The 21,087-nt window shown below is 46.7% G+C and overlaps 8 protein-coding genes across 8 annotated transcripts; 4 read left to right on the plus strand and 4 right to left on the minus strand.

Moving 5' to 3' along the window:
* Nucleotides 1-182: 182 nt before the first annotated feature.
* On the plus strand, nt 183-2,485 carry I302_105930 (uncharacterized protein; the record flags this gene model as incomplete). The annotated part of the gene is made up of 15 exons (XM_065870167.1): nt 183-271; nt 345-362; nt 426-588; nt 680-880; nt 938-1,055; nt 1,115-1,270; nt 1,324-1,496; nt 1,559-1,574; nt 1,625-1,666; nt 1,720-1,907; nt 1,967-1,978; nt 2,043-2,118; nt 2,180-2,260; nt 2,318-2,364; nt 2,429-2,485. The coding sequence occupies 15 exons, from the start codon at nt 183-185 to the stop codon at nt 2,483-2,485; spliced, it is 1,437 nt and encodes a 478-aa protein (XP_065726239.1).
* A 185-nt stretch (nt 2,486-2,670) lies between these two features.
* I302_105931 (uncharacterized protein) lies at nt 2,671-4,282 on the minus strand (the record flags this gene model as incomplete). The annotated part of the gene is made up of 3 exons (XM_019191682.1): nt 2,671-3,607; nt 3,760-3,893; nt 3,983-4,282. 3 exons carry the CDS (start codon nt 4,280-4,282, stop codon nt 2,671-2,673), a joined length of 1,371 nt encoding a protein of 456 aa, XP_019046312.1.
* Nucleotides 4,283-4,809: 527 nt separating this feature from the next.
* Nucleotides 4,810-8,822, plus strand: I302_105932 (uncharacterized protein; the record flags this gene model as incomplete). Its single annotated transcript, XM_019191683.1, has 4 exons — nt 4,810-7,301; nt 7,357-7,771; nt 7,835-8,265; nt 8,429-8,822. The coding sequence occupies 4 exons, from the start codon at nt 4,810-4,812 to the stop codon at nt 8,820-8,822; spliced, it is 3,732 nt and encodes a 1,243-aa protein (XP_019046313.1).
* Nucleotides 8,823-9,051: 229 nt separating this feature from the next.
* On the minus strand, nt 9,052-10,271 carry I302_105933 (uncharacterized protein; the record flags this gene model as incomplete). The annotated part of the gene is made up of 3 exons (XM_019191684.1): nt 9,052-9,954; nt 10,044-10,070; nt 10,182-10,271. The coding sequence occupies 3 exons, from the start codon at nt 10,269-10,271 to the stop codon at nt 9,052-9,054; spliced, it is 1,020 nt and encodes a 339-aa protein (XP_019046314.1).
* A 750-nt stretch (nt 10,272-11,021) lies between these two features.
* On the minus strand, nt 11,022-14,467 carry I302_105934 (uncharacterized protein; the record flags this gene model as incomplete). The annotated part of the gene is made up of 6 exons (XM_019191685.1): nt 11,022-11,107; nt 11,184-13,836; nt 13,890-14,010; nt 14,072-14,171; nt 14,243-14,383; nt 14,440-14,467. The coding sequence occupies 6 exons, from the start codon at nt 14,465-14,467 to the stop codon at nt 11,022-11,024; spliced, it is 3,129 nt and encodes a 1,042-aa protein (XP_019046315.1).
* A 975-nt stretch (nt 14,468-15,442) lies between these two features.
* On the plus strand, nt 15,443-16,017 carry I302_105935 (uncharacterized protein; the record flags this gene model as incomplete). Its single annotated transcript, XM_065870168.1, has 5 exons — nt 15,443-15,480; nt 15,547-15,604; nt 15,667-15,694; nt 15,754-15,816; nt 15,944-16,017. The coding sequence occupies 5 exons, from the start codon at nt 15,443-15,445 to the stop codon at nt 16,015-16,017; spliced, it is 261 nt and encodes an 86-aa protein (XP_065726240.1).
* A 351-nt stretch (nt 16,018-16,368) lies between these two features.
* Nucleotides 16,369-18,124, plus strand: I302_105936 (uncharacterized protein; the record flags this gene model as incomplete). Its single annotated transcript, XM_065870169.1, has 11 exons — nt 16,369-16,619; nt 16,697-16,780; nt 16,856-17,030; nt 17,108-17,174; nt 17,243-17,273; nt 17,338-17,429; nt 17,494-17,543; nt 17,616-17,693; nt 17,783-17,846; nt 17,916-18,036; nt 18,121-18,124. The coding sequence occupies 11 exons, from the start codon at nt 16,369-16,371 to the stop codon at nt 18,122-18,124; spliced, it is 1,017 nt and encodes a 338-aa protein (XP_065726241.1).
* Nucleotides 18,125-18,655: 531 nt separating this feature from the next.
* On the minus strand, nt 18,656-20,666 carry I302_105937 (uncharacterized protein; the record flags this gene model as incomplete). The annotated part of the gene is made up of 8 exons (XM_065870170.1): nt 18,656-18,800; nt 18,938-19,154; nt 19,216-19,334; nt 19,405-19,618; nt 19,689-19,847; nt 19,965-20,172; nt 20,253-20,386; nt 20,456-20,666. The coding sequence occupies 8 exons, from the start codon at nt 20,664-20,666 to the stop codon at nt 18,656-18,658; spliced, it is 1,407 nt and encodes a 468-aa protein (XP_065726242.1).
* Nucleotides 20,667-21,087: the final 421 nt, after the last annotated feature.

Consider the following 21,087-nt stretch of genomic DNA (forward strand, 5'->3'; position numbering starts at 1 on the left):
AGAACTCCGCTTGAGATTTCGCTTCCGGGTACTCACGCCCTTCCAACTGCCCACATGCATCCATCCTACCATACTCCCATCCTATCATTCCTCGTCTATCTGTCTATCTCGATTCCATATATATCTAATATCCATTATCACTTACCCATAACTAGACAAGAAAGCATAAATCTACAAAGACAATGGCTGCAAACCCACAATTCCTCAAATACGTGGACGATCACCAAGATGATTACATCAAGAGGTTATCTGACGCTGTCGCCATTGCCTCGTAAGTGTCTCTCGACCCAATCGTTCATGAGAAAATGGAGAGAGATTGCTAACAATCGCATATAATTACTCAGAGTGTCCGGTAATTTGAGGTGAGTTTTCAGCTGAATCAAAGCGTCCACCTTCAAGCTGATCATACAACGCATATGTCATAGCTACGTCAAAGATGTAGAAGCGATGGGTGAATACCTCGTCCAGCAACTTACCGCCCTCGGAGCTACAGTCGAGAAGAGGGGTATCGGTAAACACACTCTTGAAGGCAAAGAAGTCGACCTCCCCCCAGTGATCATCGGACAAGTAGGCAATGACCCAAAGAAGGTATGTATAGACCCTTCAATCCTGTCATAGCGGACTTGCACTTCTTGTGTCCTCCTTTGATGGTCGTGCTGATGGCGTGATCTATCCGTAGAAAACCCTTTTGGTCTATGGTCACTACGATGTACAGCCAGCATTGAAGGAGGATGGATGGCTTTACCCACCTTTCGAACTTACCCCTGATCCGAAGGGTTCAGGCAAGCTTTACGGAAGAGGTTCAACGGACGATAAAGGTCCTGTATTGGGTTGGATCAACGTACTTGAAGCTCACAAGAACTTGGGTATCGAACTTCCCGTGAGTACTTCAGCTGCCCAAAGATGAGTTCTCAAGCTGATGAGATCAATTACCTAGGTAAACTTGAAAATGTGTTTCGAAGGTATGGAAGAGAACGGTTCAGTTAACCTTGATAAATTCATCGAATCGGAAAAAGACAAATTCTTCTCTGGTGTAGATTGCATGTGTATCTCAGGTTAGTTTTTATCCACACTTCAACATCAAATCAGAGTCAAGCTGATTTTATCTGTACAGACAACTACTGGCTCGATACCAAGACACCTTGTCTCACATACGGATTAAGAGGTATCAACTACTATGAAATCAAGATCAATGGTCCCGACAGGGACTTACACTCTGGTGTATTCGGTGGAACGGTACATGAACCTATGACTGATCTGATCGCTTTGAGTAAGCTTAAGCTTCAAAATGTTGCAAGGCCAAGGTGACTTATGATTATACAGTGTCTAAGCTTGTCACTCCTACTGGAGAGATCCTCGTCCCAGGTGTCAAGGAGATGATCGCTCCTTTGACCGATGATGAGAAAGCTAAATTCGAGGCTATCCACTTTGCTATGTCTGATATTCACGGTGCTGTTGGTGGGGATGTCACTATCTCAAATGATACTGTCAAGACTGTAAGTCTCTCGTCTGTTCATGAAATTACCTTGATCTGCGGCTGATCGTGGATCTTCTGTAGCTCATGGGCCGAATGAGTACGTTCGGGCTACACTCTTAGATGATCTGGAGCTGATCGATATTGTAGGAAACCCAAGTTTGTCATTGCACGGTATCGAGGGTGCTTTCTGTAGGTAACTCACTGTCTAAGTTAGTGTGCTCTCAGCTGATGATCTGTTACAGCCGCTCCCGGATCAAAGACCGTTATCCCTTGCCAAGTCAAGGGTAAATTCTCTATCCGACTCGTGCCCAACCTTACCGTCGCTGGTGTGACCGAGCACGTCGTGAAGTACGTAAAGGAGGAATTCGCCAAGCTCGGCTCGAAGAACACCTTGGATGTCTACTTGACTCATGGTGGTGAACCTTGGATTGTGAGTATAGGTCGGGTATGCACTTATGAATAAATTGCTGATGAGATTGCTTCATATAGGCCGACCCTAACGTGAGCTGACGAAGCTGTAGTACTCGGATTCTCGCAGCTGACATCTAATACCATACCACTACAGCACTACTCTTACAGGGCTGCTCACAAAGCGACTGAAGCTGTATATGGTCAAACCCCAGATTACACTCGAGAAGGAGGTACGTGCTGGCGAAACAAAGTGGTATTCGAGTCCAGCTCGTTCTGATATCGTTCTCACAGGTTCTATTCCCGTTACCCTCGACTTTGCCAATATCCTCGGTTTGAATGTCCTTCTTCTCCCAGTTGGACGAGGTGATGATGGTAAGCTAACCGTTTGGAAGCATCATTTGTCGACCATCTAGCTGACATGCGGTGCAGGTGCTCACTCGACTAACGAGAAGATCGATACCAGCAATTACATCAATGTAAGTCTGATGTCAGGCAATCTTTTGTGTGACAAATCGCTAACATCAGATCTAACTTGACCAGGGTACCAAATTACTCGGTTCATACATGTATGAACTCGCTGCTATTTCCAAGGATTAGGTGTAGTCAGTCCAGAAGGAGGAATATTGGTAGACTGTTCTTGGATGGCAGAAGTAGTATGATGATAGGTGCTTATGTTAACGAAGGAAGATGCAATAAGACAGTGTATATAGTCAATGCATACAACTGAACTATGATATCCCTATACTCTACTCGAGTATATCTTTCCAACCCAAATGTCGTATCTATCCAAACCCAGCTAAATCTAATGCAGAGATATACTGAGAAGTAGGTTCATTCCCCTCATCGTCCTCATCATCTTCGTCCTCTTCATCTTCCTCATCTTCGTCCTCTTCATTCTCATCCTCGTAGTACTCATCATCGTCATCTTGATAATCACTCAACGGTAATCTACTTTCCTCCTGCAAGTCCTCCTCTGTAGATGCATACTGGTCCGAGGAAGCTTCCGTCGAAGTGGTATGTGTCTGTTCTCTTGATAATTTCAATGGAGAAGATTGAGTGGAAGATACAGGTATGGGGATCGAGGGGGGTTGACCCTGCTTTTGTATCTGACTCTGAGTCTGTTGGGATTGTCTTTCAGAGATGGAATGGAAAGAGACTGTCCTTCCCAACCCTGCCTTACCGACATCCCCCTCAACCGGGGCCTTACGTCCGTCGTCCTGCGATGATGTATCTCCACTTATACTATTAACTGCCTGGCCTATCATTCCTTCTTTCTCCTCGGATATACTGGATTGTTGAGGAACCTTATCTCTCCGAGAGTTCACGCGGGAAAGACCAACCATGGGAGAAGCTCCTAATGGTGGAGTCATCATCTGCCCTGCACCTTGTGCCGATGCCGAGGGATTGGGCGGTGGAGGAGGTAAGATGGGGAAAGTAAGTTTCATGCTTGGGTGTTTCCGGGTAGAGAGGGGATGGGGGAATGGAAGTCCCCCTTGGGGGGTGGTTGGGGGTACGGTTGAACTGGCTCGATCTCTTGTTTTGGTAGATGAGGATGGGACATTACTTCCGCCGGCGCCGCCCTGCCCAACTGCTCCGGGACTGGGCCAGAGGAATGAGGGGTAGGGCGGTTGGGGTAGGACGAATGATTCTGGCGAGGTTTGGGAGAGGAAGGATTGGATGAAGGGGAGGAGGGGGAGGTCTTGATATTCTGGTTCGAAGCTTTGTGCGGGAGATTAGCTTTCACTATATCCCCTCAGCGAAAGTCTGGCCTCAGAGAGCATAGGATTGGATCGGACATATCATGCATTATGGTATGATCCCAGGAAAGGTGGGATTATCTCATTGTGATATTTAAGGTACAGGCCACTCACCGGCATATCTCATTTATTATACTGTCCATATGCCATCCTTGCAACTTCCTCAAACAGGCTGTGATCAAGGTCGTATGTGATATTCCGTCGATATCTGCTATGTAGAGTGGATATGATTTGGTATCGAGGATTATCTAACAACGAGGCGATAGTCAGCATCTGCACAAGTATCTTGTTGGAATTACATGCTTAGATGCTGAAGAATGGAAAACCCCAAACCCACCTTCAACACCTCCAATACCTCATTCTTGCCCATCCCCAATTTCTCTTCCCCCATTTCCTCAGCTTTGATCCATTTCACCTGGACCCCCCGTTTCTTACACCATACAATCAGTGGATCATCATCCTTCAGCTGCTTCTTTCGCAGTACCACAATGGTCTTGAGGTTCAGTCGTCTGATAAAAGATTTATTCCTCGGAGCAGGGATTGACCCCCTATACAGGATTTCGGACGATGAGATACCATCTTTATTGGGTTGATGGGAGGTAGCTGAGATGGAGAAGTGGTATGGTGGAGTGAGCATTTGCTATATCATATTTCCTGGGTCGTCCTGTGTATGCAATTGCTCCTCTGTACTCTACTCGGATGACTGTGATGGGAATACTCGAGTGTGATATGTAGTCCGAGAGATGGCTTTGGATGGTCCGAAATGGAATGGAATACTAGTGATGAGAGTAGGAGGAATAATGATCAAATGCCGCTGCGTCGTCATCTATTTGAGTTATTACGAGAGATTTTTTGTTCCCATTTCTGGTGGTAGTTGTCGTTCTTTCCCTTTCATATAATACAAACATTCCTCCCCTTGCTTATTATTCTGTCTCCTCCATATTATCACTTGCATTCTTCATCCTTCTTCAGCCCGACCAGCTTGCGACCTCGAGGTATGATGTTGTGAAAGCTGGGCGACACACATCCCCGACAACACCAGCAACCAACTAACCCTGAAAATCGAAAGAAACGCAAAGTTGTAAACAAATACCATACAATACTTTACTATTCCCAACACATCATCATCGTTCAGCATCCCCTCTTACTTCGACACTAAGCAAGATGCCCAAACCAACATTTCTCCAGGCAGTACTAAAGAAACCCACCAGATCATATGCAGATCCATACCACTCATCACCATGGTCAGACCGGGATCCAGCACAATCATCATCTTACTACACTTCCTCCTCCTCATCAAAATATGACGAGCAGTATAACCAATACAATCATGCTGGACCTAGTAAACCTCGCTCGAGAGGTCCTTCATCAACCATATCAGCATCGACAATGAGCGATGTCCTACCGAATAACAATATTTCAATGGGCAGTAGATTCCCTAAACCCGCTAGGAGGGTGGTTAGTAACGTTACTCTGCGAGATGGTCAGTTAATACATGATAGTCCACCTAGATCATCTAGCTCGGCTGTAGGACCTAGCAGGAAGAAGACTATCAAAGCCTCTGGTATCAATAGGATAGAAGAAGATGGGAGATCGATGTCCAGAGCGGGAACTGTAAAGAAGAAGAAGAAACCTAAATCGATAGTGGATGAGAATGACTCGATCCTCTCTTCACCCACTTCGACTACTATGTCATTACCCATGCCCCCGCCAATACGTTCGAGGAATAGCGAGACTTCGTCTTCAGCTCCCTCTTCGCCTGTTCCTCCGTTGTCGCCCGTTACTTCCACTCATTCAGAAGCGATACGGCAGAAGCCCAGTCGTCCAAATTACTCAAAACCACCATTACCACTGCTCACACCGCCAAGTTCGGAGATGTCTACCCCTAATTGTTCGACACAGCATATGCAGACGATCAGTTCTTCATCTGAACAAACACCAAAGCTCCAGATAAATCAGGTACAAGCTCCTCAAGTGATTGTGAGAAATGCAGATTCAGACTCAGACGATGAAGTCTTCTACACACCCAGAACATCGCTTGAAGATCTTCAACTCCCCACACCGACAACCACCGAGAGCGATAACCTTACGACTCCCAAACCGAGCAATTCATCAATTGCACCCCCTTCGTTCAACTTCTTACCTCCTACGCCTGCACCGATACCAGATCCCGCACAATCACCTTTCCATTCCGAGCCTTCGTCTTCAAGCTCTTCTTTACATCCTGACCGACCGTTTGTTTCTCGTCAATCATCGAAAATCGAAATCTCGCCTATTCAAACCAGTATAGAGCCCCAGATACCAAGTGGTGCAGATGAGGACGATGACGTGCAGAGTGCATCGGGGCAAGCAGGATCGGACGAGGAGAAGGAACCCGAGAGGCAGGGTAGATTTGATAGACCAAATAATGGTGTATGGTCTCGTCCTACCTCTGCTATCGGCCGGTCAACACCTCCTTCTTTAGATGGATATGGCTCCAGAGCACCATCTCGTCAATCGACCTCTCGACATGTCTCACGACATTCCTCAGACGAACAATCTCCGGGTATCAGAAGACCCTCCGTTCCTGCTTCCGAAGCTTCCTTTACTTCTGCACCCAATCGACCGGAAGGCAGTATACGAGGTTCAGGCTCAATAAGTGGGTATGGAAAGGGAGGATGGGCAGCTGCTCACACGGCTCGATCCCGACCCTCTTCACCCGTTATGTTCATGCCTGCTGCGGGAGACGGGTGGGCCGACTTCCAGCCCCCTCCACCTAGACAATCGAAGTTCACTCCATTACCTTCTGCCTCACTCTCCCCGACATTCGATCGAATCACCGATGGCTCGAGGTTACCTGTCTCAGGGCCCAGCTCGCGGGCTAGTCAGAATGATTATAACGGTGGTGGTGGATTGAGACCTTCAAGTAGGGGTGATTCGTCGCCTAGTGAATACTCGCAATTGTCCGATGGGCTGGAGATGCCAAGTAGATCATATCTCAAGAAAGATCATAGTAGTCATGCTAGTCAGAGTACGACGGTATCAGACGGCGGAAGACAACCTCTGAAACCCGAACCTGGAAGTCTAGCATTCCCCATTGCAAGAGTAGGATCACTCAGTATCAGTCACTCGGGCACCTCACCCTCTCTGGCTAGACCACCTTCAAGACAGGGATCAGAAACATATCCATCTCGCCCGATGTCACCTTCCATGGACTTCTCCAGACCTACATCGCCAATGATGAGCGGCCGACCACCTTCTGTCCTCTCTCAGTCTACATCGCCAATGACGTTCAACCCACCTTCTTTCCTCAATCCGGACTTACTCACGATCTTACCGGAGATGACCAACGAGGATTCCGATAGGCTATACAGACCAAGCCGATCAGAAAGTGGGAAAGTCAAAAGAAACTCCATGCAGGACTGGGCGTCTCACAATCCTTCTCGAAGATCCAGTATGTTCAGGGCGAAGAGTGAAGTGGGCCATCATGATGATTATGAAGATGAGAGGGATGTGCCTGAGCTACCTGCTAGGCGGAGTAAATCGGTCATCGGGTTTAGGAATCATGATTATACCAAGGATAGGGAGAGGGATAGGAAATGGGAAGGAAGTAGTTATGGCGATGGTGTATTGATGGAATCTAATGGTAGAGCTCCGGAGAGTGTTGGTGGATATACGTGAGCTAGCTTACCTATTGAAGTGGTGTGACAAGCTAAATATTCTCGTTTGCAGGAATCTGGTATTACCCTCCGGAGCGTATAGACCTAACAATCCCGCCAAATCCAACGCTCTGGACTCGCGTATCCTCGGTATGCCACACGCCACTATGGCGTCAATCGTACTCACCACTACCTTCTCAAGACATTCTTCCACACCTGCTCATTTGAGAGACCAACTGCCCCCTCTTGTCGATTTCAGCTCGCACCTTAAACCACCTACTAAAGTTGGCGATTCGCAATTACTTGTACAAGTTTATGCGGTGGCGATCGATCAAGTGGATGTAAGAGCGTTGGATGAAAGGGCGCGATGGGAAGTTGGCAAGTATGTTCCTGGACGAAGCTTCGTGGGTCGGGCGCTGGTGGTGGGTGCGGATGAGAAGGAGGTCGTTAGGGGAGATTTGGTCATTGGGATACTCGATATTCGCAAGGTGAGTAGCACTTCACTTGAATTATTAATTATAGATAGTATGAGCTAATGACGGATGACGCAGAGCGGCGCATTATCCGAATACATAGCAGTAGATCGTCGACGAATCTCCAGAGCCCCCTTCCCAACGCACTTATCACTCGAACAACTCTCTCTCCTCCCCCTCCAAGGAATCGCAGCAGCACGAGCAGTCCGTACCCACCTCATCCGAAATTCTCGAGCCCTCATTCTGAATGCCCACGAAGGCGTAGCAGCACTGGTATGTCAAGAAATGTCAAGATCGGGAGTGAACATCACAGCTGTCATTCCTGGAGGTGACCAATCGCACGAACATCATAAGCTTTGTATAGAGAATGGTGCGAAGGGGGTTTTGATGGGTAGTCCGGCGGCTGTCATGCTCAGTCTGGAGGAGGGGGCGTGGGATTACGTGTTTGATACGGTCGGTGGGGTTAGGGTAGGGGATGCGGCGAGGAGGTTGTTGAGGGATGGTGGAAGGTGAGTTGGGTTGTCCGTTATACTATATTCCTTTCCTCCCTCTTCTTAACCATCGCCCATCATTCAGTCTCACTCTTTTTGACGTCCTTCTACATCGAATCTCACTTTTCGAATTCCAGCTTATGGATAAGATACTCTTACTGATTTAAAGTTACTCGTCTAGACTCATATCAACCATGAAATCCGACTCCTCTTCTACCTCACCAACCACCCCAACCCTAACTTCCCGACCCTCAGGCCTAAAATCACTGAAAGCGGCATTCGGATCCTCCAACTCGCGAAGGAAAGATTCGAAATTCGTTTCAGTCGAATACCTCCCACCGACAGGATCGGGCGAACCTGAAGTGGATAGTTCCGGAATGGACTACAGAGACATAATGGAGGAACCTTGTGTGGCTATTTTCAGGCCTGTCTTACACGAGTATATAAATAGGAAAAACTCGATGATGCCCGGTGGGGAAGGGGAGAGGGTGAAGACGGTGGTTAATTTTGAGAAGGGTCAGGAAGTCTTTAGGAGGGATTGGGAGGGGGTGAGGGCTGTTAGGGTTATTAACTAGATACGACTTGTAGCGTTTATCAGCACAATATGTTACGATCTACTGGATTGAACCTTGTTCCTTTGATATACAAGCGTATCCTGCGGTGTCTTTCAGCGTTCTTGGTTCTTGTTGATAAGAGTATCGGTCTGCATGGATCGATCTGTAGACTAGCATGTTTACAATTACCATGAATGGACAGAAATAGTCACCAATTATACTAGTACAAGTTATAAGAGATCACATGAAGTTACCTTCCAAAGGTCCCATAATCTCCCATCTCCTCCCTCCCTTCACCTTCCCCCTCCCCTGTCCGCTGACCGAACCAACTGGCCACCCCCGATCCACCCGGACTACTCCCCCAGCTTCCCACTCCAGCTACAGCCCCAGCGCCACCCAGAAACCTCGCACTCCTACTTCTCCTAATAATCGGACCGACAATCGGCGAATTCTCTAACCCCCCAAGATGAACATTGATATTGAGACTGGTCGATCGGGGTAAAGGGTGAGTGGAGAGAGGTGGTGGGAGGTCGATGATGGATGATGAGGATATTGAGGAGAGGGAGTCTGCATCGTCTTCCCCATCGTCGATTTCGTCTTGATCAAAGTGGGGAGAAGGGTCTTCTAGGTCGTCTAGTTGGATTGTGTGGTGTCGATCAAGTGGTGAGTAGACTTCATCCCCTTCTTCTTCTTCTGCTTGGTTGTATTCGTCATCTTCGTCATCTTCGTCATCTTCGTCATCTTCGTATTCTTCGTTGTGGTAGTGTTCACCATCATGCAGATCGTCATAATGATCCGACAATCTCTCCAAGCTTTTCCTCTCGAGCCTCCCCTGACCAGCACCTCCAACCTCAGCAGAAGAGGTAAACACATCCCCACTCGCTCCTGACTCTTCGCCTATCCCGACAGCTTGAGATGTCCCACTATCCATATACCCCCGCGCACTTCGGACAGAGCGCAGAGTACCTCTCGAAACGTGTCTTTGATGTTTATGAGGGTGGGGATGGAAGCGTACTGATCCGGGAGTATTTCTGGATGATCTGACTCGGATTGACGATGGCGTTTGAGCGAGGGGGAGTTTGTATGAGTGGTTCGAACTGGAAGTGGAGTGGAAGGGGGGAGGGGATAGTCGGAGAAGGAGGAGGTATGAGAGCTGTTTCGGTACGAGGTAGTCAGTACAGTCAATTTTGTTGTGAATAGATCGGAAGGTGTGATAAGAGGGCGGAAAAGAGGGGGACTTACATATTCTATTATCGATAGTATACTTGTCTATTCCAATCGAGAATGGATAGATGAATGAAATGTTAGTAAGTCAATTGCCTAGAACATACCAGTACAATAAAATCCGAGATCATACATGAAGAACAAGATGAGACTCACCACAACCAAATACCTCCCCTCCCCTCGCTCACCAGAGGCACGCCTCATCAATCCATTACATCCCTCCCAAATCGCATAAATCAAAGTCATCCCGCATATAAACAATATCAACCCTTTCTTGAACCTCCATCTTTTCGTTGTGCCAATGTACGTCAGTACTCCGATCCTGACTAACGATAGGATAGTAATAGGATTCGATATATTTGATAGATGATTGGCAGTGTGGTACGTGTCTAATACACAGAGCAGAAGGAGGGGGTATACTCTTGAGAGTCTGTGATGGGTGCGAGGTATGGAAGGTGTGATGGAGTCGGGGATAGATATGGGTGTTGGGTCTGTTGGAGCTGCTGTTGAGTTTGATGTCGGGATGGAGATGAATGCTGGACGAGGGTGTGGGTAGGATCGATTGGCTTCATTCGGGAATGATGTTGAAAGTTCAGGCGAAGTTGAAGGTATCATCTCGTGTTCAATACCATTCTACACACCATGATCTACATCTACACGGAAAGTCGTACAAAAGGCAATTACTGGAGTTTCTTCATATAAGATGAGGGAAGAAGACAAGAATAAGATGGATCAATACTCGAGTGTTGCATTCATTCTCACTCGCACGTTCCCATCTCACCCGGTCCGACCGCGACGCGAATAATTTTCACTTTCAACTTGCAGAGAAACAAAGTAATCTATATATACATATCGTAAAGATCGTAACACACCTACAATGCAACCAACTAGAGAATACTGACTAATGCACATGAAAGAACAATGAGATTGAAAGAATGTCCTGGTAAAGTGAAGGAAAGTAAATTGTCCTGGTGTTATATTACCCCTTCATAGCTATCACCTCCAAACGGGTTTACTTCCCTCCCCTCCAGCAGTGGCTATACTAGGTCTCGGACCTCTAGGTAATCCGCTTGTCGAGGTGGCTGTACCGGTAAACAACGTCAGCACGATAATTCTTCTCTCTACCAGATGGGAACCGAGAAAGATACTTTCACTCACGCAACATGGATGATCTCGGTCCGCCAATCCTCTTTGCCCCACTCGACAAAACACTCGAATTTCCACCACCGGAAGGTACAGGCAGTCCTTTGAGTAATAATGACATATCTCCAGAAGAGGTATGAGGATGGAAAGATGCAGAGGGAGGTAACATCGATAAGCGTTGTTTGGGTCTATCATGCCTTGCTGGTCCGATTAACGATACCCTCCTGGAAGGTACACTGCTCGAGGTGTTTCCTGCAGCGGCACCGGAAGTTGAGGGGAAAGAGGATAATGGGATTTTGACATTTGCAAATACCGATGAAACGGACGTATTCGCAGCGTTTGTCTTGGCTGCTGAAGCTGCTGTTGGTCTGAGGAGATTAGACATTGAAGTGGAGTGAGATAATGAGCTTGATGGTCTCGGTCCGTTGTGGACTGGAGGTACAGGTGCACTGTGCATTTCACCTAGAGGACCAGGTCGAGTAGGTCTTGCAGGAGGTCCCATCAATCCTGGACCCGAGGGGCGACCCAAGCCTATGGGCGATTTGGTGGGTGATTCTTCTGAGATAGTTCCGATAGGTTGTTGCGAGGTCGTAGCTAGTCCACGCATCATTCTCATCTGTTTCCAAGCTGGAATCTCCGCTGTATTCTCGCCGGTGGCACCGGGTGGTGGGAGCATCGAAGTGGATGCTGAAGAAGGGATTGCACCATTCCCCAATGGTCGAAGAGAAGCGGGAATCATTGGTGAGAGTATTTTAGCGGGAGGTTTTACATCCTCCCAGTCTGATGAAGTTGATGAATCGTTTCTTATCGATTCTTCAGCATTTGTCGAGGGACTGGAGAACACCGGACAATCAGGTGCGATGGACCTATCATCGATCTTGCCTTCCCCAGCTTCGTCTCTCCACCTCAATCCCTTCTTCTCGCTGGGTGCAGAACTGGAGTTGACAGATGAAGTGCCAAACAAGCTCGGTCGGATTGGCATATTCTTCTTTGGCGAGACTTTCTTTAAGAACCTCTTGGGCGAGGTGGATGCTCTGACAGAGGGGCGGCGGGGAGAGGGAGCAGCCATGGAAACTGGTAATCTTGCTGGGGCGACTGACAACGGAGCAGGGGATTCTCCGAATAGCGTAGAAACACTGGAATCGACTGTATTCATGAGTGACTGTAGTTTCTGGACTACCGTTGCAGGATCTGAAGATTCGGTGTTGAGTGATGAGATTTCGCTCCGAAGCAAGGTCGAGAATCTGGAAAGGAGCGAAGCGGATTTGGTAGCCATATCAGCTTGCTGGGCTATATAATCCCTCAGACCCCTTTCCTTGGCAGCTGCCATACTTCGCGTCACGTGAGCTTGATGTTTCAAGATCGCAATCTGATGTTCGTATTTCGCTTCTAACAGATCGTTATCAAAATTCCTCTCTTCAGCTTTCTTCAGCAGGTTACTAAGAGTGATATGTTTCAACGACTTATTTTGAATGCCAGATTGAATCTCCGAGTTGAATCTATACGACTGATCTTGCTGTTGTATCAATGATCTGATATGAATCTTCTCCTTTTGAGCATCGTCAATTGATCGTCCAGATGCAATTTCAATTTCGATATCTGCTAATCTCGTTTCCAAAGCTTCTACCTGAAGGACCGATCCGTTCCACAAAGCGTCCATTTCGGTACCCTCCAGAATGACGGGCAACAAATCATCCAATTCCTTCTCCACTTTACCTAGTTCTTCCGAAGCGTCCATTCTAGCTTTATTCAATCTGCGCTGCTGCATTCCTGAGGAAGCGTTGTGTCCAGCTGCTAATTGACCTTCGAGGGATTTGATAGTGGCTTCCAAGGTGACAATCTTCTGTATCCATTGAGCGGTTCTTAGTTCCACTCCAGCGGTATTTCTAGAAACTTTCGTTGAGACCTTTTTGGCTTTATCGGCCCACAGTAATGTATTGTTGGTTTCCTCTATATCCTTCGAACTCGGTGAGATACAGTTGATCATTACCGTTCTACAGTTCCCGCCTAAGGAGAACTTCAATAATCTAGTGAGCTTCGAATCTCGATAAGGAACATGTTGACGTATACCCCTGACTGGCGGTTGGCATAGAGCTGAGATACATCCACTGAGAGCTAATAGCGATTTATTGATGTTGGCTCCCTCCTTCATTCTCTGTCCACGGTTGACAGAAGCTTTCTCACTTCCTGCTAGATCGATGATCGAAAGTGTTGCCGAGGTAGAACATTGAGTGACCGTTGATTTGACGACATCCACGTCTGATCCTCTTTCATTCCTTACGACGTTGATCTGAAGCACTAAATGGGATCTTGAGGAAGTTGAATTTCTCGCTGTGAAAGAAGTACTTCTCCTCTCGTTTCCCAACATCACCAACGCCATGACCTCTTCCACTGATGTTGGAGTTTTGTTGGTTACGTTGGCAACTTTGACTCGCTCTTTCTCGTTTTCTAACAATTTCAACCCGCCAGGTGGACAAGCTGGATAGTCATCACTCAGTAGATCTTTGATGGTCTCGTTGTATATTTCCACCATTGACATTTGGAAGTAGGTATCGTATTGGAGTTTTGTATCTTCAACTAGATCGAATAGTTCTCTCATCGTTCGGACGATTATACCGGGTTCATCTTCTGTTCCAGAGATGGTATGTGTTTTACCACATCCAGTCGCCTGTATCAATAACAATTCAGTATGAGTCTGAACTGTGATAACGACGAACTCACTCCATATGCGAACACAGTGGCATTATACCCATCTAACACGCCAGCTAAAAGTGGTTTCGCCGTCCTCTCGAAGACTTCCTCTTGGCTCGCTTCCATAGTGAAAACTTGATCGAAGACATACCTATTTCCAACCAAATTAGCTGATTATCGGTACAGTAGAACGTGTGCGAGATTCAGCTCACTTTCTATTTTTATACCGCCTTCCTGCCATGGGCGCTCCACGTCTGTTCTCATTTGGGTCCTGCGGTTTATCGAAATCTAATTCCCTATTATCGATCACCTCTGCGATCACCTGTCAGCTTTCATGTATTCTGTTTCAACCGTGGGGGTAAAGAGAGCGGGCTGATACTTACCGACCACATTCCTCAGAGCTCCCGGCGCGACTGGTCTTGTAGAGGTTGTGCCTATATTTCCATCTCCATAGAAGAAAGGTTGGTTGGTAGGTTGGACGATGAAAGGTAATTCCTTGGTTGGGTGCCATGGTCGACATCGAACTAATTGCAAATAGGTGTTAGCTTGTCGATGCAAAGGAGACAACCGTGCAGCTTACCCGCAATCTGAATAGCATTCGCATCCATCTTGGTGTGTCAATATTGATGGGTGATGTATCAATGATAGTGTTTAGTTGGTATGTCTGCTTCTATAGGAAGGCTTGTTGTTGTAGGCTGATCATGGGTTGTTTACTTGGGTTGTAAGTCGTATTTCTTGGGTGAAAGTGATATATCTGATGTGGGAAGGAGAGCTGTGTCGTCTGACGATGTTGCTGTATGCTATAAGGAGTGGACGTAGTTGATAGAATAGGTGATGATGTAACAGTAGTTTGATATAGTATTTGTTGTTGTTGATGAGCTTGAGAGAGTGAGAGTGAGTGAGTTTTGTTTTCATCATTCAACCTCAACCTCGCTTAGGGCCTTAACGTACAGCAGTACAAGTAAAATCAAACGCGGTCTAGCTTTGACGGGCAGTGCGAGTCTCTTGAATATTTTTTCTTTAAATTGGGGTATTTAATCCATTTTATCCCATCTGCTTTACTAAGCGTATCTTGATTTGTTTGGTTCCATGCTTTCGTCAAATATCGTATACGGTGAGAGTGACAAGTATGAGAACTGCTACTGCACTGTAGATATATGAGCAGCAGTAAGACAAATACAACTGCATACACTGCTTACACTTGAGCTCAGTGAGTCGCGCATTGGTTCATCTTGGGATTCATCATGCCATCGTCGTCACTGTGTTTGCTTCCTGCCCAATTCCCAGATGGTCCGGGTGTATATGAAGGTTATCGATCGCATTGACATTCACTTCCTTTGGGATCAGAGCAGACACATTTTGCACCGACGGATATCGGATGTAATCATATTCATCTGCTTATCATATCTGATCGATTGCTTGATAAGTTGCAGTGTCATATTCATGCTCGCCGTTCGACCGATTCATCTAATCAAACAGATCAAAGATGCATCCGAGTGGATAGATATATAAGTCCATATCGACCCATTCATTCCTTCCTCATCATCCTCTCAATATACTCGTAGGCCACGCTCATGGAGAAGATGCCAGATAAAGCCAGAATAGCTATTATCGGTGCAGGGTATGTCCAACATGCTCTTCGTTCAACGAATCTCTCCGCTGATTATTCTCTCACGTAAATGTATAGACCGGGAGGTATCTCGCTGGCTCTCGCGCTGCAGCAAAAAGGAATCAACGATTTCGTAGTAAGTATTCGCTCCACCATACTTCCTGAACTGCTTTGGAGTAAGACTGATGAGACTCGTAGATATATGAACGTGAATCAGGCGTAGGAGGTGAGTACTTATAACATTATTGATGAGAGCTAGCTGACGTGATGCCTTTCAAAATATAGGGGTATGGTATCAGAATCGATATCCGTGGGTCGTTGTTTCCAAACAGAACGCTTGGTCGTTTTGTGAGAAGAATCTCAACTAACATCCTCGTTGGCTATCTCGTTTCAGCGGTTGTCGATGCGAGTAAGTCATGCCCTACCTACGCATTGCAAGTTCATGGAGTTGTAACCTCTAATGTATCTTGTGCAGTATCGACGCACTTTACTATTCTCACTCTCGATTCCCTTATAATTGGGGCGAAAGCCATCCACCTAGAAAGGTGATTCAGGATTGTGAGTTTTGTGTACCGTTACCTTGTCATCTCCGTCCCGCTTGCTTCCCTCCCTTTCCGTCTCCCCTTCCATCTCTTCTTCTCCCCTTTCCTCCCTTGCTCATCCCATTCCCTTCTCTTCCCTTCCTCGTATCCTGAGTACCACCGTCAACTCCCCTGCCATTCCACCCTCTTCCCCAATCCTCGTACACAAGTGCTTGTCCTCTCGTTCCACATGACCTCGCCTTTCCCTCCCCATCTCTACTTGTAAATCGCTTTGCAGCTGAAACCCAATCCACCAGATTGGCAGTCCATCTGCGAGCAGCAGTCCCTTACACCAAAAATCCAAGTCCGCACCTCCCTCATGTCAGCCACATGGAACCCCTCCTCATCCCAGTACGAACTCGTCCTAGAAAAGGCAGGCGAGAAGGTAAAAGAAGAATACGAAATCCTCGTCTCTGCCATTGGGGCATTTTCGACCCCTTCGAAAGTTGGTATACCAGGGTTAGACACCTACGGAGGGCAAGTGATACAATCTGTGTATTGGCCTGAGGAATTGGGCTTGCTGCAATTGAAAGGGAAGAAGGTGGTTGTGATCGGTAATGGATGTACGGGGTAGGTCATCCAACTTGCCTTACAACACCTGGAGGCATCAGCGGAAACTAGCTGATGGCATCTTGCCCATGTGGTAGCACTCAATTAATCACTGCATTGTCTAAGGAACCGACTATCGAGGTCATAGCCGTTTCAAGGAGTGTTAGATGGCTGGTACCGGGGTGAGTTTACTGCCGGGATACGAGTCGATCGGACTATCTTCATTGTCCGTGACTAACGATGACCGAATGAATCAGCCCAACGAAAGAAGGACCTCATACAATCCAGTGGACCAGATTACAAAAGTTCCTGTACTCCATCCCACCTTTCCGATGGTTGGCTAGGCTAAGTGTCTATCTGTTTATGGAGATGTATTGGATCCTGTTTGCAAAAGAAGACAAGAGAATACCTTTGGCTAAGAAGATACAAAGGGTGGGCTCAATTCTGTTCCGGGTCCGTGTCGGCCTGACAATCTTGATTGATACTGATATCATTTCGTTATGATTCAGAAATTCGCTGCCTTCATGTTTGATTCTGCTCCGCAAGAGATCAGAGATAAGATTGTTCCTGATTATCGTGAGTCGTATTTACGCCTCTTATCGGAACGTATCGACTGATGGATGTCTTTGCTAAATTTGGCACAGCTCTCGGGAGTAATAGAATCACCTTTGATGGGTAAGCTCTACCTTTTGATCTGATATAGTGGCGAATTGATCGACTGGACTAATTGCTATCATAGCGGTTATTTAAATGCTTTGAATCAACCTAACGTCACCCCGGTGATTGGTACCGTACAACATGTCGAGAATGACAGTATCGTTCTTAGCGATGGTGAGCACGATGTTCCACGTCTGTTGTTTAGAGGAGAAGGGGTCTGATGATTCATTTGTTATAGGCAAGAAATATCAAGCGGATTATATAGTCTTAGCTACTGGGTTTGACACTGTGGGTAGATGTTCATGATCCCTCAATGGAAGGGCATCGTGGTTTGATGGTTGAAACTTATTTCTTGTCTAGGCGGCCGGTCTGAACATAAATGGCAGAGAAGGATATAATATGCTGGGCAAAAGCGACAATCTGAGGTATTATCATGGTGTGAGTGTTGTGTCACGACCACATAGATACTCCCAGAACGATGTAGTTGAACGGTCGGCTGACTTGTTCTCGTTCGATGGCTTGTATAGATCGCTATACCAGGTTTCCCCAATTTCTTCAGTCTACAAGGTAATAACAGTACAGCAGGGCATTGTGAGTCAGCGTTGGCTGGACATGGGATGGCCAGACCAGACACTGACTCATTTGAACTTGGTGTAATAGTCGGTTCATTATTTCACCTAGAGGTCCAAGCTGAATATATAGCTTCGTTATTGAGTAAATCGTTTGAAGGTGGTAATAATGTGATTGAAGTTAAAGAGGAATCTACCAAACAGTATAACGAGTAAGTGAACCTATCTCTCCCACTCATCTTACTCAGAACTGCTTTAGAAGTAGTAGCTGGAGCTAAAGTTGGTTGGCTCGACAGGTGAATAGATAGCAGACTCGATAAGACGGTATGGAGCGAGAAAGCGAGTTGGTACCATGCCGATGGAGGTAAAGGCAGGGTGTTTGTGAGTTTTACAAATACTTCGATACATAGCGTACGCTTACTTTGGTATTTTGATCGAATTTGGTTTGGCTAGACCCACTGGCCTGGTCCTGCTACGTTGTATTGGTGGACTAATAGGAAGATCAATTGGAATGATTGGGTGGGGACGAAGGCATAGGAGTTACATTGGTTGGTCGGTATAATTAAATTTTTTTGATCGAGGATGATTGCGAATATTATTGAGACTTTTACATATAAGAGAGAACATATATAATGAAACTAGATTACAGGTAGAAGACATGGTTGCACATAGACGATATTCGCCATTTGCCCCTTCCGATTAATTCTACAATATAGTTAGTTGCATCGTTTTAACGTCAATCCATGTCAATATGCATCTATACCTCTACGTAATAGTTCTTTTTATCCTCTATACTCTATTCATCTAACTACCGTAACCATATCGCCACACCTACGGAACAGAAGTATGCACCTCAGGCGGTGCATCCCTCTTAGGCTTCGTTTTCTTCCCTTCTTCGCCCTGCACCTCGTCTACCCCATGATGATGCGCCGCTTTCTTCACGTGATCGCGCTTGACCAGCATTCGGGTCCAGGCTCTGTTCAAGAGAAGATGCGGATTATTCGATGATCAGCCTTTTATACAACTCTTGAAGAACGGCCCAAAGATAAAGAGGATTCATCCGACTGGATGATTTGAAATATGAAAGAAAGACAAAGGTTTAAATTAACTCACCTCTCATATTGTACTGCCGGACTAACAGCCGCGCCCAACTCCAACGCAGCTCTCAAGGGGAAATCGATATCCCTCAGAACCTGCCTAGCCAGGAAGACGATATCTGCCTTTCCTTCTTCCAGTATATCATTCGCTTGTACGGGTTCGGTGATTATTCCGACGCTGCCGACGAGGATGTTGGAGACGTTTTGCTTGATGTGTTCGGCGAAGGGGAGTTCTGCGGGGCATCGAGGGTTAGCTTTTCGTTCAACGAGTGAAACGCGGGAAGAGCAACTCACGATAGGAAGGGCCAACTTTGATATTTCCCCTGAGATCGTTTCCACCTGACGAGACGTCGATCAAATCTAGTCCGAGATCGGCGAGTTTCTGAGTTAAGTAGGTGGTTTGTTCAATCCCCCTAAACAATCATCAAAAGGCTAGATCAGCTGATGATCTTCCAAAGCGAAACTGAAACCGAGGCAACCCACCACCAAGCCCACTCCCCGTTCTTCCCCTTTTCAGGCCCCAAATCTTCTTCAAGCCAATCAGTAGCTGATACCCTGTAGAACAAGGGTTTATTCCATTTCTCCCTAACGAGCTGAGCAAGCTCGAGAGGTAATCTGATTCTGTTATCTAGCGAGCCGCCGTAAGAGTCTTTACGGGTGTTTGAGAGAGGGGAGACGAATTCGTGCAAGAGGTATCCTAAAGGTACGTACGAGGTCAGTGTCGGATGCACAATTGAGAAGTGTTTGTGAGAATCCTCAGCACTCACCATGAGCACCGTGGATTTCGATAAAGTCGAATCCAATCTTCTTGCATCGCTCGACAGCTGCCACATAAGCCTTTTTGAGGTTCTCGATGTACTCTGTGGTGATTTCTACGGGGTTGGCGTATTTGCCTGGATTGAAGGAGATGGCCGAAGGGGCTTGAACTGTCATTTTATCACCTGTCAGCATATCCTCCCGGACGTAAATCTGGTATGTGATGGAAATGAGAGAAGAACTTCGAATTCGAATCGGTTCTGTACTGGGAAATGAACGTAACTCGCCATTATTGGGCCATCCTCCATTCTCTTCACCCACAACATCACCTCCATCATATCCCTTCTCCTCGATAGCCTGCCTCAAAGTCCATGGAGCAGGGTTGGACGCCTTCCTACCCGCATGAGCCAATTGAATACCGATGATACCCCTTAGACCGTGAACGTAATCTACGACTCGTTTGAGTGGTTCGATCTGCGCGTCCTCCCAGATTCCCTATGATATTCCGCAAACCATCAGCTTCTATCGCTCTGAAAGTACTCGTAGAGGACATGGACGGGAGGGGGTAAACCTACCATATCTTCGGGGGTGATCCTTCCCTCGGGAACTACAGCAGTAGCTTCTACCATTATACTTCCCCATCCTCTCATGGCCATCGAACCGAGATGCACGAGGTGGTGGTCCGTGGCTTTGCCCTCGTCGGAGGAGTCTGAGAAAAGGATAATGCCTTGTCAGCCTTTCACCGCGTGGCGGAACAGGAGGTCACGAGCGAACTCACATTGACACATCGGGGCTACCCACGCTCTATTGGGAAACTCGACACCTCGGATAGTAAGAGGTTCAAACAATTTAGGGGGATCTTGGTTCTGCTTGTACACGTTGGCATCGAGTAAAGAGCCCACGGGTTGAACCTGATCAGGCAGATACGTGGGGTACCCTTCCACTTTTTTGGGAGGGTAAGGGAAGATGGGTTGGGACGATTTGGTCATTGTGTTTGTTGATTCTCTGTGTTGCAAGCGATGGGAAAAGGTAGCAACTGAATGAAGAGGATAAGTTCTTGTATTTATACTGTTCAGCATTTCTCCTGCTTAATAATCTATCTATAGAATCAGTCCATCCTCCACCTTTGATATGTCGATCCGCATATTTGTGGATTTTACCAGTTTACCAGTTTAGCCTTTAACCGATCTCACTCTCGATCTCCCATTTCGTCATTTACCGCCATTTCCGGATTCATCCTGCAATCTCGCAACATACGACCGTGAGAAAGCTGACTGTTGGTCGTGGTTACGTGATGTTTGATTCCGGTTGTAATGTTCTCAAACCTTGAATGGTGTTTGTTGACACCAACATCGAATGGAATACATGGTCTAAATCAAATCCTTCACCGTGTTATATCCTCTCCAATAC

This window comes from Kwoniella bestiolae, chromosome 4 (genome assembly GCF_000512585.2).
Source record: "Kwoniella bestiolae CBS 10118 chromosome 4, complete sequence".
Classification (NCBI taxonomy): domain Eukaryota; kingdom Fungi; phylum Basidiomycota; class Tremellomycetes; order Tremellales; family Cryptococcaceae; genus Kwoniella; species Kwoniella bestiolae.